Source organism: Protopterus annectens, chromosome 14.part0 (genome assembly GCF_019279795.1).
Source record: "Protopterus annectens isolate FY-2018-M chromosome 14.part0, PAN1.0, whole genome shotgun sequence".
Classification (NCBI taxonomy): domain Eukaryota; kingdom Metazoa; phylum Chordata; order Ceratodontiformes; family Protopteridae; genus Protopterus; species Protopterus annectens.
Window position 1 is genome coordinate 835,855,688 of NC_056748.1, and position 15,271 is coordinate 835,870,958.

At 35.1% G+C, this 15,271-nt stretch overlaps 1 protein-coding gene across 1 annotated transcript in view; it reads left to right on the forward strand.

Annotated features, from left to right (window-relative positions):
* The window catches only part of OPN4 (opsin 4), a 531,222-nt gene that overhangs the window by 449,254 nt on the left and 66,697 nt on the right, over positions 1 to 15,271 (forward strand). Inside the window, exon 9 of the mRNA XM_044056590.1 lies at positions 7,000 to 7,146. Within this exon, the coding sequence (XP_043912525.1) occupies positions 7,000 to 7,146 (147 nt within the window). The remainder of the gene's footprint in view (positions 1 to 6,999; positions 7,147 to 15,271) is intronic.

Sequence of the window (15,271 nt, forward strand, 5' to 3'; positions counted from 1 at the left end):
CTCTATACTAAAGAAAATACGTGCATGCTCAGTTTTAAATTCAGGATATTGGTTGTCATGGATAACATGGTCATTTAAAGCCATTGCCTCCACTGCTAGTTTGTCCATTAGTTTGTCATTATGCTTTACCAGGACCTCCATAATTTCACATCCCTGTTTATCAAACAGCTCGAGTAGCTCCTTATGTAGAGGTGAATCCCTTTCGAGCCCTGATGGGAATCTCCATTGCCAAAACCTTTTAGGGACCCATCTCGCCTTGATGCACTCAGTGAGATAAAAAAATTTCCCATTTAGGCTTTTTCAACTTAAAAAGCTTATAATCTAGTTGATTCAATCTAGTACACAAGTCCTCACCATGCTGCAATGGGGGGTTGTTATCAAAACCTGTACCTGCCATGAGACACTCATTAAGGTTCAGTACAATAATCTGGCCATGCTGCCCAACTGAGGGGGTAAAGTTTATCAGAATTTCATTTCACCCCAACCACTTTGCCGAAATCTCAAATTACTGAAAACCCATTTCACTGAATCTCATTTCACTGAACTGCAGTTAGTATATACGGCACTGTGTAGAGTACTGTAAGGCAAGTAAAAAGTACATGCCCTTTTCCCCACTGTAGTGCGATCCTGGAGTTAGTATATATAGTTAAGGGGGGGCACAGCCCCCACATTGGGGGGTGTGGGGGGTGTATCCTCCCACTTAGTCTGAGTACATATTGTCTTCTGGAGAGAGTTAGTCATCGGTGTTGCAACTATGCATGTCTACTGTTTAAAATGTATTGATGTTTTTGGTAAAATAGAGAATAAAATAAACAAGGTGGGGGCTACGCCCCCCAACTATATATACTAACTCCAGGATCGCACTACAGTGGGGAAAAGAGCATATACCTTTTACTTGCCTTACAGTACTCTTCATAGTGCCATACATACTAAGTTCAGTTCAGTGAAATGAGATTAAATGAAATGAGTTCTCAGTTGTGTTTTCAACGAGGTGGTCGGGGTGAAATGAAATTCAGTAAAATGACATTCAATGAAACAAAGTAGACCCTAGTGTGTGTGTGTGTGTGTGTGTGTGTGTGTGTGTGTGTGTGTGTGTGTGTGTGTGTGTATATATATATATATAAAATATTATATATATAATATTATACAACTCTGTATAAAATGAAAATACCATAAATAGGGAATCAATGACTGTGTATAAATTGAAACCATATCAGCAATTATTATGAACAGGTAACCCAATCATCAGGTAAAGCTTTTTCACACACTTCTAATATTTCTACTTCTGTATTGCAGGACTATGTGCAGCTGTACCTCATTCAATGAAATGAACTTTCAGCCTAATTGTCATTCACCTAACTGGTCTTTTAATAATGAAATGGGTATTCAGCCATGTGTCAGGGATCCATATATACGTAGTGTACCTCCCAACCTCTTAGGGCTAGAAATCAGAATAAAGCATAAAATAATGGGGGGACAAAGGCCCAAAAACAGGGACTGATTTTAAATATTGTTCTTATAAACTTAGAAGATTGCCAGAATAGCAGGTTTTGTGTTAGCATGTATTTTTCTAGAAGATATAAGTAAAGTCACCATCGCAAGAACCCACCTGCTATCCACACTCCTCTATACTTCCCCCATACTCATCAACCTACACAAAGCAGACTTTAACAAACTAAACATCTGCTACAATAAAAAAGTATAGCTTCTTCCTAACCTGCTATATAATCAGCTACACAAAATCAACCAAATTCTATATATCCCGACAGAGTTCCTGCCTGGCTGAAAGCAATAGCTGTTTTCCATTTCTGTTAGCTTGCAACAACTCCTTTCTATACTCTTACTCAATCAATGTGTGTTTACTGTACTAGCCACTGATGAATGTAACAAATGACTGAACAAAATGTCCTTTCAACTGTATTGTTTATTGTAACATACTGTGCTCCTTATAATATATTTACTTTTTTGCTCCTTTCTTGGCCTTGAAACTGTACCTTATTAACATTTTGACTCTGTACTGTACTTTTATTAACATGTTCTGCTGAAAATATCCATTACCATTAGGAAAACAAAAGCAAAATAAATATGTAAATTTTCAAATCAGTTTTCCTTAGCTTGCAGTCTAGTACCATGTGTGCTACACACACACACACACACACACACACACACACACACACACACACACACACACACACACACACACACACACACACAGACAGCATATCCCTAAGGGGTTACGGATATGAAAGTTTCCACAGGGTGTGGAGGCCAATCCCATTTTCCACAATGTATTACTGGATTTTTTTTGATTGAACTGGCTTGGAACTGACCAAACTGCTATTAAAGGAGAATGAAAGATGAATGGTGAATTCAAGCAAGACACTTCCAAACTTGTGGAATCCATTACTATGGACTTGGAATTTCACAGGTATAAAGTGCAGTTTAATAATTTGCTTCATTCCATTGATAACAAGCTAGTACAAATCAAACTAGGAAAGACAAGAAGTTACTTCGAGATGATACACAGTATCATAATAAAACTGTTTATCCTGCCCCTCCGGGTTCTCAGAATACCAGTTATCATAATGAGAGCTTGGTATGATGAACCAAGACCCAGTTACAGAATATGAGATCTCTGTAGAACAGACTACATTGAGGAGATCGGAGAGACTGCCAAGGAAGGTCAACAATCAACAGTTTGTGAATCAACATCCCCATGTGGAGACAACAAGACAGAGGAACAACAGGAGGTGATTTTCCAGACAGAATGAACAACAGGAGGTGATTTTCCAGACAGAATACACAGGGGAACTAGATATTTTTACAACATTTGATCTCAAGCTACAAATACCAGATACAGTGACAATTAGCTCTTTTTTCAGTTTTCATATTTATAACGCTACAGAGTTAAATATTGTTCCCCAATATCACAGCCTGTTTCTCAAATTTTCATTTTATTCCTGCATCAAGAACAAGGGTGGAATATATTCTCCTGGATTTCTGGATATTTACTAGGAAACTAAACTTTCAGCTTCTATTTGGGGACAGTAGACGTAATAATGGAGGATGCAGACTTAAAAGAAAGAGCACTATGAATCCACCTTTACATCTTGTGATAAATTTATTTGAAAAACAGTGTGAGGAGGATATATGGAACTCTTTGGGTAACAGTACAAAAAAGTTTTACAATTCATAATGAGTTTACTCATAACAAAGATATTAGATGAATGAAACCAGACAAAGGTGGGGACTTGTGATTATGGATACTGTGGGTTATGCAGGGCGGATGTTAAACGTACTTCATGATGAGACAGTATACTCTACAGTATCTATAAACAAAATTAAAATCGCTTATTGAAAAATCAAAGTAGTTTTAAATAATTATGTTTGATACCATTTCACAAGGTTTATATGGCTACCTTAGAGTTGATTTCCATGTTATTGAATTCCTAAAATTCACATGGACATTCACCCACCCACCCCCACCCCCTCGACATATTGTGGAGGCCAGAGATTCAAAGAGCCTTTAGCTAAACTTGTGGATTGCAAACTGAAACAACTATTTAATTTTTTCCCACATGTTTTAAAAGATTCCTGGGACCTCCTGGACAAACTGAGACACATCCCTGCAAAGGAAGTTTCATTTTTTATTACTCGCGATGTGCAAAGTTTGTTCACAGTAATTTCCTAATGATGTGGGTCTAAGTTGGTTCGAAGAGACTGTTTCTAGACTTGAATCTTTGACAGTCACAGGCAATAACTTGATTTATGGACCTAATTTTGACCAATAATGTTTTGTCATTTGAAGGGGAGTTTTACAAACAGAATTCAGGAGTAGTAATGGGGTTGCATGTGCCCTCTTGTTTGCCAATGCAGTTATGTTAAAATGGAAACTTGACATTTTATTCAACCTTCCCCTTTTCAAGCACTGCACTGGATACTTCAGATTCTTGGATGACCTTTTACTTATCTGGAATGACACCACGGAAAAGTTTGACCAACTGTTAGACCAGAGTCAAAGTAGTACTAATTTTCTCTTATTCACTTTCCATCATAACCAGTTTTCTACTGCATACCTAGATGTGGAAATCTGGAAAGGTAAACATTTTCAAATGGTATTTATAGAAAACCCACTTATTGCAACACCTTCTTATATTTTACTAGTTGTCATCCATTTCATCAAAAAAGAGGTGTTGTTAAAAGTCAGTTTAGTCATGTTTCCCGGTTGATCTCAGGGAGTGATGAATGTTTAAAACAATTTGAGGTTGTCAAACAAATGTTTAGAGATCAAGGTTATGTCTCATCTCTTCTGGATTTCATCAGTTAAGAAATCTGGGCCACAAGAAGAGATTAGTAGGCTTATATACATAAAGGGTTACAACAATTGGATAGAGGAGACAATGCTGATGCAGTCAAATTATAGACCAATATGGTGTTACATTATACTCTTGACATAAGAGATTGAGAACTTTGTACCCTGAAATTGGTCCTTGTTACAGTGTGATGATAATCTCAAACATCTGTTTGCTGAATCTCCAACTTTACATACAAAAACAAGCAAAATATGATGTGTCTATTGGAGAAGACAACAATGTTAAATGATGGGTTGTTATTTATGAGAAAATGTGGCCACTGTCATCAGTTAACATATATATGTATTAATTATGATGGTTTGGTATTGAAAAAATTAAAAGTTTTTCTACTGTAGTACTTTTTACAACTGCTTTTCACAAAGAATTGTTTATTTAGTCGTTTGTTCAAACTGGCCTGCGTTTTATGTGGGAAAGACTAAAAATGCGTTCAATAAACATATTTATTAGCATCTCTACAGCATCCAGCATAAGGATGCTAAGAATGCATTACCTAGAAATTCTGTGTCTTGTATAGGTTTTAAAAAATTCCTTTTCTTAGTGATCAAACAAATTATGGCTGTTCCATATTGTAGTGACTGGGAAAACATGCTCCTACACAAGGAAATGTACTGGCAGTTCATGCTGGATGCTACAAATCATCCAGGCCTGAACAATACCATTTCTATTAAGAGTGAAATGAAAAAAAGAGCACAGCTAATTTAATTACTTTACTGTTTTTCTTTAATCGTATTGGTACACTAGGTTATAACTTTATATTTTGCTTTACAAATTTAGACTTAGTGAATGGACAACAGTTTGTACTATTTGTAATTGTGTTGTATTTAAATTGACGGTAGGTGTACTGGTCATTTTAACTTAATACATTGTGAAGATAGGCAGGGTCTTGTTGTGACTGGTTGTTTCGAGATGTGTCCATTTCATTCACTTTTTTACATTGTGCGTTCCTTACTATCATTCATAGTGCAGTGGAAACCATTGTCATTCACAAGAGAAAGTGGTGTGAAAGGGGCCTGTGGTATTAGGTCAAAGATTCAGCTCAGAAGGTGACCTTTGTGCTGTTTAAAATGAAGGTTAATGATGAATGCTCATACCCAGGACAGCAGCACAGATTTCCTTGAGGTAGGTTTTATGTTGTGAATTGATTACTGAGTTAGACTTATGTGCTCTTTCTTTCATTTTAACTTACTGGGTGTCAGTTGTGTGACATGTCAAACAATCCCTTCAGTTTCAGCTATGACTTGTTCTTCATATTTGCTGTCAGCATGTGCCATAGCTCCTCACATATTTAGTAGGCAGTAGTGGGATTCAAACTCATCCATGCTACTGGTAATCATAGTATCACAGCATGATGGTGCCACCAGGAGAGTATAGTAGATGGTACTAGTAAACTTGGTCAGGTCTGCATGGCATGCACTGCCCAGACAATATTTTAGGAGTCAGACATGTAATAATGGATATTTTAGGAGTCAGACATGTAATAATGGATAGTTCCGCGGTGGTACAGCGGTGTGGCGTTGCCTCACAGCAAGAGGTTCTCCCATTCTATTCTCAGCTTGGGTTGGGAGTGCCTTCTGTGTGGAGTCTGCATGTCCCCCCCGCAGTCGAGTGGGCGTTCGAAAGACATGCGTTGAATGGGTGTGCCTTCGTTGAAGGTTGGGCGTCGGTCTGGCAACTTGACACCATAAAAAAACTAACTGCCAATCATTAGCGGACTGGAGTTCCGCTGTGGCGACCCCTAACCAGGAAAAGCCGAAAAGACAAACAACAACAACATGTAATAATGGATCTTTCAGTATAGCAGGGTGTTCTGGGTAGCTTGGCACTTTTGGAAACTATCTGTTAGTTAAGGTAATTATGCAGAGATGGAGGCAGATGCCTATATAAGTCAAGGCCATATCTTATTTAACATGCATTTCCACAAGCCATGCTAACAAAAATGTTTTTATTGCTTACAAAATTGATGCTTATTTATATAAGCAAGCAGTATTTTAACAGAAATGACAGTTGCATTAGAACTTTTAAAATGCATTCAAACACATGAATTTTTAAACATGTTGGCTTTCAGATAAAATCACTGAATTAATTTCTTCCAAACAGCATACAGAATTGTCCTGCATGGAAATGTGTTAAACTCTGTGCTACAATACATTCATGTAGTGGAAGTACACTGCTGACTTTGGAATAAATTTACAAGAATGGCAATCTTTAGCCTGCCTGCTAGTATAAGGCACTCTCTTTTTTGACACACTGAAAGAGAGAACTCAGATTGCATTCAGTATTCATCACTAGTGAGTAGCTGTTGCTTTTGTAACCACCTCAGTTCATACTAAAACAGTTTTTTAGGATGCAGTGTATTAGAGATATTGTAGCTTATATATGAAAACACTGGTTTAAGGAATATTTTGCTATGTTTTAAGCCCCTAGGTTGTCACAAATGGCTCTGAAAGTTTCCCAAGATTTATGACATTGGACACAACAGGACCATATTGCATTCTGGGGTGGCCTAGTGTACTGGCAATAGATGCGTATTATTTAGCTGTCTTAGAATCGGTGACAACATATTAACCAAGAGGTACTTAAACTACTCTGAAATGTGTAAGTGATTTAACGAGTTTATTGATTTTAGGGCTGGACTGATACAGAAGCAGATATAAGTAGCATGAACTCCAGAGCAGCCAGCAGGCAAGTATCCTACGAAATTGGAAAGGACATCACAGAAATCCAGGATGGAAAATCGAAACAGAAAAATCATGACTCTGGAATTTCTGAGAAGGTAATTATTTGGTTTTCAAGAGTACCGATTAAAAAGACTGTGTTGATTAATAAGAGTTAAAGTCTTAATGTAAATGTATAGCTTATACTGCTGATGAAAAGTGTTTATTTAGCCATGAATATTTGCAAATATCAATGTTAAAACAAAAGAAGAAAACACTAGAAACTATTAAGTTTAGAAATGCAAGATGGGAAACAAAACTATCGATTTCTACTTATGTTGTGACATGCTTAAATGCTACATTATCTGCATGAATAAAGTATAAATGAATTTGATTTGATGATTTCATACCTACAGAAGAGGTTAGACAACAGGCCAGGTCACATCACTTTTCTGGCCTAGCACATAACCTGGTTCTCATACTTTCCTAGTAACATCAGAAAATAATCATGCTTAAGAATGGAGTATGTTTGTTTGAAACCCAAGGAGCAAAATGTAAAGTCTTAGTTGATTTTAGAAGGCTTTTAAGTCATTTAGTTGTACAAAGGTTCTATAGAACTGGATCTAATGAATGAGGGAAAAAAATTGCCTTTGTGTGGCCAGACTGGGATTTATTATTAGTCCATGAGAGGCTTAGACTTATCAAGATGCTTTGTCTAGCTGCCTGAATATATATATATATATATATATATATATATATATATATATATATATATATATATATATATACACACACACACACACACACACACACACACACACACACACACACACACACACACACACATATATACTTCATCTTCTGGTATATACTCCGATTCCTGTTCCATCTCTCTTGAAACAGTATCTGATGAGTGTGGAGATCAATCTACAGAACTGTTATAAACATGAATATGGATAAACACAACTAAAATTAGACAGAAGATGACGTATAGTAATTCAAGTCCATGTCCTCACTGGTTCAGTATAGCGCTGCACATTCTCAGCTTTACTATTTAGGCAACTTTCAACCATTCTGGATGAGCACATTTCAGCACACACTCTAATAACTCATCATCTCTGAAATAACAGTTCCTGAGTTACTTTTACAAATTTTTCCCATCTGTTCTCTTCAATGCTGAATCACTAACCTGCCCTCTAATTATGCACAGCACTTGTAACATAGGTCTTAGTAATGCATGTGTTAACAGGTGTACATGCATTCATTACCTGGTGAAGTAGGCCGTACAGTAGATGCAGTCAGAAAAATATGCATGTATCACAGTTTTGATTCCATGTACTTAATAATGTACTTATGTGCAGTGCACTTTAGGTTAAATACATGAGAATTAGAAACATACACATGAGCTGCAATTGTTTAGAAATCCATAGAAATCAGTTAAAATGGCAAAACAATGCAGGATACTAGCTCAGATGAAAAGATTGTGATGATTAAGATGATGAACTATATGGTTATGTGAATAAAATACCATTAAAAAAACAATTGAGAGTGACTGTAGAACTGTGCTAACAAGTAAGCCTTTTGGAAATATGTATTATAGAATGACTTATGTAATGTGATCTTTTTAAAATATTTATTACATTTGAAAGTTAAGCAGAGCATATTGTAAAACAAAATTATGTAAATTAATATACATTAAGTATAGAAGATATTAAAACACACACTAATACATATGTTATAAAGCTTTATGTTGCAATGAGGCAATATACATACCTCCAGGAAATAACATTCCCCTCCTAGAAAATATACTTGCCTACATCTCCAACCACATTTTCAATGAAACTCTCCTAACCCATCCTTACACATAAATCATTATGGATTTACCCATCTTATGACTGACCCCATCCATACCAGTAACTTTCATTCAACCATAAGTATCATTAACTGAATACTAGTTTCTCACCCTTCAAAATACCACAACCCTGAAACCATCTCAGACACCTTAAGTGATCACTGTCCCATAAAAGTTCTCAGATACACACCCCAACATACTAAACACCAGAGGTTCATAAAATGCCGCAAATTAACAAACTTTGACCCTGAAGTCTTCAGATCTCTCCTCTCTGAAGTAAACTGGACCACCACCCCACAACAACTCCCCTTAGATGATGCAGTTCAGTTCTTTAACTCCACATTCCTAAATATTCTTAATTCTCTTGCACCTCTCTGAACAGTTCAAATTAAATCAAACCTAGCTCCATGGTTAACTAAAAATACATGAACATTACTAAAAAATAGGGATAGGGCATGGAAAACCCGGATAAAAACCAAACTCCAACCAGACCTGCAAAAATATAAATAATTAAGAAATTTGGCCAAAAGACAAATAAATACATATAAGAAAAACATCTATTTTAATCCACCTTCTACCATTAAATCAAATCCCAGCAAGTTCTGGAACTCAGTTAACCAAATATTACACCCAGGCTCCCCAAGTTCTCCAAATCCATGTCCTCACAAAACACATGAGGAAACTGCCACAATCTTTAACTCTTATTTTATTGATTCAGTAGCAGAACTGATTAACCCCACCCCCAACCAAGCTATCTATAATAACAATATGAGTGTCACAGACCCATCACCAAAAGGCAGTTCTATAAATACTTTCTCCTTAAAACCAGTCTCCATCAACTTTACCAAATCCCTACTATCCAAATTAAAACCAAGCTCCACATCTGCTGACAATATCCCCTCTTCTTTCCTACAGATTGCTGCTGATCCCCTTCCTCTTCCAGTTTCCATACTAATTAATCATTCCATATCTGAATCAATTATTCCTACTATCTGAAAACAATTCTATACCCTTCCTATACATAAAGGAGGTAATGCCACAGATACATCCAACTTTAGACCTACTGCTATACTCTCACCTCTCTCCAAACATCTATAAAAATGTATACACAAACAAATAATGCAATACCTACTTCTAGAGAATCTACTCACACCTACTCAACATGGTTTTTGTCCCAACCATAGCACCACTACAGCCCTTCTATCCTTCCTTAATACTGTATCACTTGCCAGAGACAACAATGAACTTATCTCCTGTCTGTTCTTAGACCTCTCAAAGGCCTCTGACACAGTCTCTCATCCTCTACTTTTGCAAAAATTGATAAACCTTAATTTCTCACCTTCTACTGTATCTTGGTTTAAAAGTTCTCTCTCTGATCGCTACGAATCAGTAAAATGGCATTCAGCCCATTCCCCCTTGCTCACCATTAAAACAGGTGTTCCACAAGATTCCATCCTTGGTCCACCACTTTTCAATATCTTTACCAATCTTCTCTCCTCTTCCTGTCCTGACTCATCTATTATACACTGTGCAGATGACTCTACAGTCATCTCAGTCGCTGACTCTATAACTCAACTTACATGAATTACTCAGACTTCCTTCAACTCAGTAGAAAAATGGCTATCCAATAACCAACTTATTCTCAATCCAACCAAGACTAAACTACTACTCTTTCTTCCAAAAATCCTTCACTACATCAAATTATCCTTCACAATACTGTCTCTAAATAATACCCTTATACAGGTAGACAACAGCAAAAAACTACTAAGTTTGATTTACATATCAACAATTGCATTAAGAAAATGCATCAGAAGTTAGGATTACTGTACCATAACAAGAATTTTCTTAATAAGGAAGCTAAATTAACTCTATCTAATGCTTACCTCTTACCCACCTTACTCTATAGTTCTCAAATTCTAACTAATCTCAATACTGGACTATTAGCCAAACTCGAAACAACTTACAACAAGATTGCCAGATTTGCTGCACAGAATACATATAAGTACCATCACTGTCTCTCATTGAAAAAACTTCACTAGCTTGAACTACCCAACCTTCTCCTACTAACTCAGACTCAGATCATTCATTCAATGCTCTACAAACCCTCTTATTGTCCAACTTTCTCTACTCTAATCTCCTACTACACCCCCAGCAAGATCTCTCTGTAGTTCCAGCCAAGGGCTATTACGAATTCATAAACCTAAAACTAAAATAGGGCAAAATCTCTACAGTTTTAACCTTGCTAAGACTTGTAATAATCTAACACTCAAAATCAGGACTCTTCAACAACAAAAACAGTTCAAAACAGCCACTAAACAATACCTACAATCTAAAAGGATATGTCAGTGTAACCAGTCCCCATAAACCTGTCTCCCTTAGCTTCTAACTCTCCTCTAGATCCATCTCCTATCCCTCCTTCCAACTGTTTTCCACTTCTCATTTCAACAGTTACCAAAACTAATCACATGTAAATATATTATTTTTTTAACTTCATTGTATTACGACTTTATGCTTCTTGTATTGTGTACACTTTTTGTTACTTGTCCATTTATTAGTACTATGGATGTTAGTCATGTAATCTGTCTTAGCGCTTTTCTCCTTGGGCCTTCGCTGAAAAAGGGTTAGTTAGCTCAGACGGACATTCCCAGTCATGAAATATATAATAAATAAATAAATAAATGTATGAAACTAGGCATATATATAGTGCATACCTAGGTAGGAGCAACATGCCTCTGAGATATGACAGTGGAAATATTCTGAAAGATCAGATGTTAAGAATGCCTTGCCTTACTTTAGATTAAAATATGTTTATTAATGTAAAAGAAAATATATCTTGAGATTGTATTGCTGGGGTTATGGGCTTGTTGATGTTGATTTAGTTAAGGAAAATATCATAAGATACAGAAATTCAAGTACATAGCAATACTTTGTAAATGATCTTTACACAGTTCCTATTAGTTCTATTATTATTAGTAGTAGTAGTTATTCTAGAACATTTTCTGTTACAAAGAGTAGTAATGATTGCACAGTATGTAATGTAATGAAAAAACACTGGAACATCTTGGCTGCTACTTGTGCACTCCAGCAAATTATAGTGTCTTTGTCTAGTTTTGTACTAAGAAACAATACCAGCTTAACGCTACTGATTAGTTAATATGGTGACTGTCTTGGATCTGCCACCCTTTTCAATCATGACAGGCACAATATCATTGGCACTGCAATACATTAGCAAGAGTGCAACATTAATAGTTGGAAATAAGACACCAATAATTTTTAGTCATGTTATAAAAAAAGATTTACAGTTACAAGATATATAAAGGAACAGAGGATTTTAATGTTCAGACCAGACAGATGCTTTTCAGTGCACAAGTTGGAATTACTCAATGCATTTCGATATGTGCTCAGAGGAAAGATTGCAGTTCCATGTGTAGTCAGAGGACCTATATCAGTATGTAGAGACAAAGATACATTAGCATGTACAGGTTAAATATACAAACATAACTGAGCTAATGAAGCTTTTACTTAAAGCACTTTATGGCATGGAAACATTTAACTGGGCTAATGCATGAAAGTTGAGATGGTGTAGGGTATTGTATCCTTTGTCAATAAAGTGTGTGCAGGAGTAAAGTTTTTTTGAGATGCTCTAAAAACTTTTTCCTCTAACAATGCTACTGAGTTTTTTTTTTATTTGTTTTGGAAGGTGGTTCTATTTTGGGGCAGGAGCTACTTTTGAAAAGCTTTGCTTTCGCCTACAGTTTTATGAAGATTAGTTCAATGGAGAGTAAAAAAATCTCAGTTTCACTGTGGAGATGATATGGGAATGATCTGAGAATCAGAATATCTTTGTGTCAGGGCAGTAGTTTTCATTGATTAGTGGTGGGATCTTTAGAAAAAGGAAAGAGCAAACTAAATAGCAGTGAATGGAATTTGTGAGAACAGTGCATGCAGAGTAATATTCAGGAGGAGGAGTGAGGGTTAAGGGAGAGAAGGAAGTGAACTTGTGAAAAAATGTTAGCCGTGGCCAGTTTTCTTTTATATTATTCTGTGTGTTCATTTGTCACTGTTTCAGTTGTGATTTAATAAAGAAGTTTATAAAAAAAGAATATAGAAGGAAGATGGCACACACAATGATTAGGTGCTTGTTGTTGTCTTTTTAGTACAGAGTAGTGATGTCTAGTTCTGTTTGATAGCTGAATGAATCTGCATATGGTATTGATGTAAGTTTGTAGATTGTTCATATTCTAAGATGAGTTGAAGGCAATTAGGGAACTAAACCATTCCAATCTAGTTATGTGAACATTCTTAACTAAGGTAGTACAGGACAAGAGAGTCAAATGATTAGAGACAGAGTAGGAGGACTTTAAACTGACTTACTGTATATAATTTCAGTATCAGTTTTTTAAAAAAACAGCTTTATTGAATTGAAATAGATGAAACAAATATCTTGAGTTATGTACAATTTTGAATATGCTTACTAATGACAGTGAAAAAAAAACAAACACATTTAAACTATTTACAATGACACTTTCCACAAATACATGTTAAATTAAAATTCATATAAATATTGATACATTACTATTAAATTATTTATCTAACAAATCAAACTTTCTTCCACATATTGCTTACAATAGTATTCCTAGAGGATCTTGCTCTTTAGGTCAATATATGTAAATTACATACTTCAAAAAGTAGATTTTTGAATTCATTTACTGAGGGAGAAGATTCAGACTTCCAATTTCTTGCAACTGTTTTCCTGACTACTGATAAAGTAGACCAAAGCAGAGGCTGATTAGTTTCTGTAATACAGTTAGAAACAAGAGTGTTAAACAATACTAGAGATTTTAAGAGTAAAAAAATATCTGTGAAAATTTCTTGTAAAAGATTGATTAAATGATTAATGTCTTTCCAGAAATTATTTAATTCTGTACAATCAAATACCATATGGGCCCAATCAGCATTAACTACATTATTACACCTCCAGCAGTTAACATTTTTCTTATTACGATTAAGTAAATAATCAGCACAGCTGGAAAATAAATGGCACTGAGCACCAATAAAATAGAAAATGTCAATGAACAATAAAATAGGCTCAGTGACAACCTTGAATAAAGGGTTTTTACTTGAAGTTTTTGCAGTTCCTTTTTGAATTATAGAGTGGACATTAGTTGGCCTGAATAGACATCTATATGGTAACTGCTGTTGACTGCCAGATGTTGTCACTGAGCCTATTTTATTGTTCATTGACATTTTTCTTATTACATTTACTTAAAGAAAGTGGGGTTATAAAAGATCTATGCAAATATCTCCATGTGAAAATTTTCCATCTTAGTGAAGAAGTGGTTACACTAGCAGATTGTAATATATGTGTTTTGTCTTTCTCTGTGGGGGATGATTATCAATTAAGGATAAATAATTCCAATACTTATCTGATATATTATCTAGATCTAGTTTAATTGCCTTATATAAGTGAGATAAAATGTTCCTAGTTGGTGATTTATAGACAGCACCATATACTGAATTAGTTTAGAAACTGAACTTTTAGTTGATAAAGTCATAAAGTCAAGTTTATTAGATACATATTTTCTACTTTCATGTAGCTCCAACCAGGATGTTGTGTCAAAATCATGTTCATTTTTCAGTAAGTTAATGGATTTCAGATCATTATTAGTTATCATTTGGGACCAAAAATGTATTTTTTTTGTTGAAAAGAATACATTTTCATAAAATCAGAAGAAAATATAGCACCTTGCATATAGGCTATAGGAAATAGGAGAAAAAGCCAATCTTTATACAAGTTGAACTTATATAAATAGCTTCTAAACGATCTCAAAAGAAGAATTATAGCATTTTTTCTAAAATTCTGAGAAGAATAAGTGGAAAAATAATCTTTTAAGATCCAGATAAAGGAGTTATTAAACAGCATTAATTTCTGTGTTTTATTATTCTTTATTGCATCAGTCATTAATATTTCTAGAACGTTCTTCAACTTAGCAGCGTATTTAATATCTATAAGAAGAGAAATAAATTTAGCCATTGCAGAAATTGAGTAGATTTCCAAATTAGACAAAGCTATACCCCCGTTTTCCCAATTTTTCATGTGATAAGATAAGGCTATTCTAGGTCTCATAGGGAACCGTAAACATGTATGTATCATAGAATTCAATTTTTTTAATTAATGAACTAGGAGGGGATAAAGAGATTGATTGGATAATATAAAGAATTTTTGGTAAACAGAATCATTTTAATAATTAAAAGTATTTCATCCATAGAAAATTGGATTTTATTCCATTTTTAATGAGATTTCCTATTACCAATAAGCTTTTATTGTAATTGATTTGAATTATATCTTTAATGTTGTTAGCAATTACAATGCTTAGATAAAGTAGCTCAGT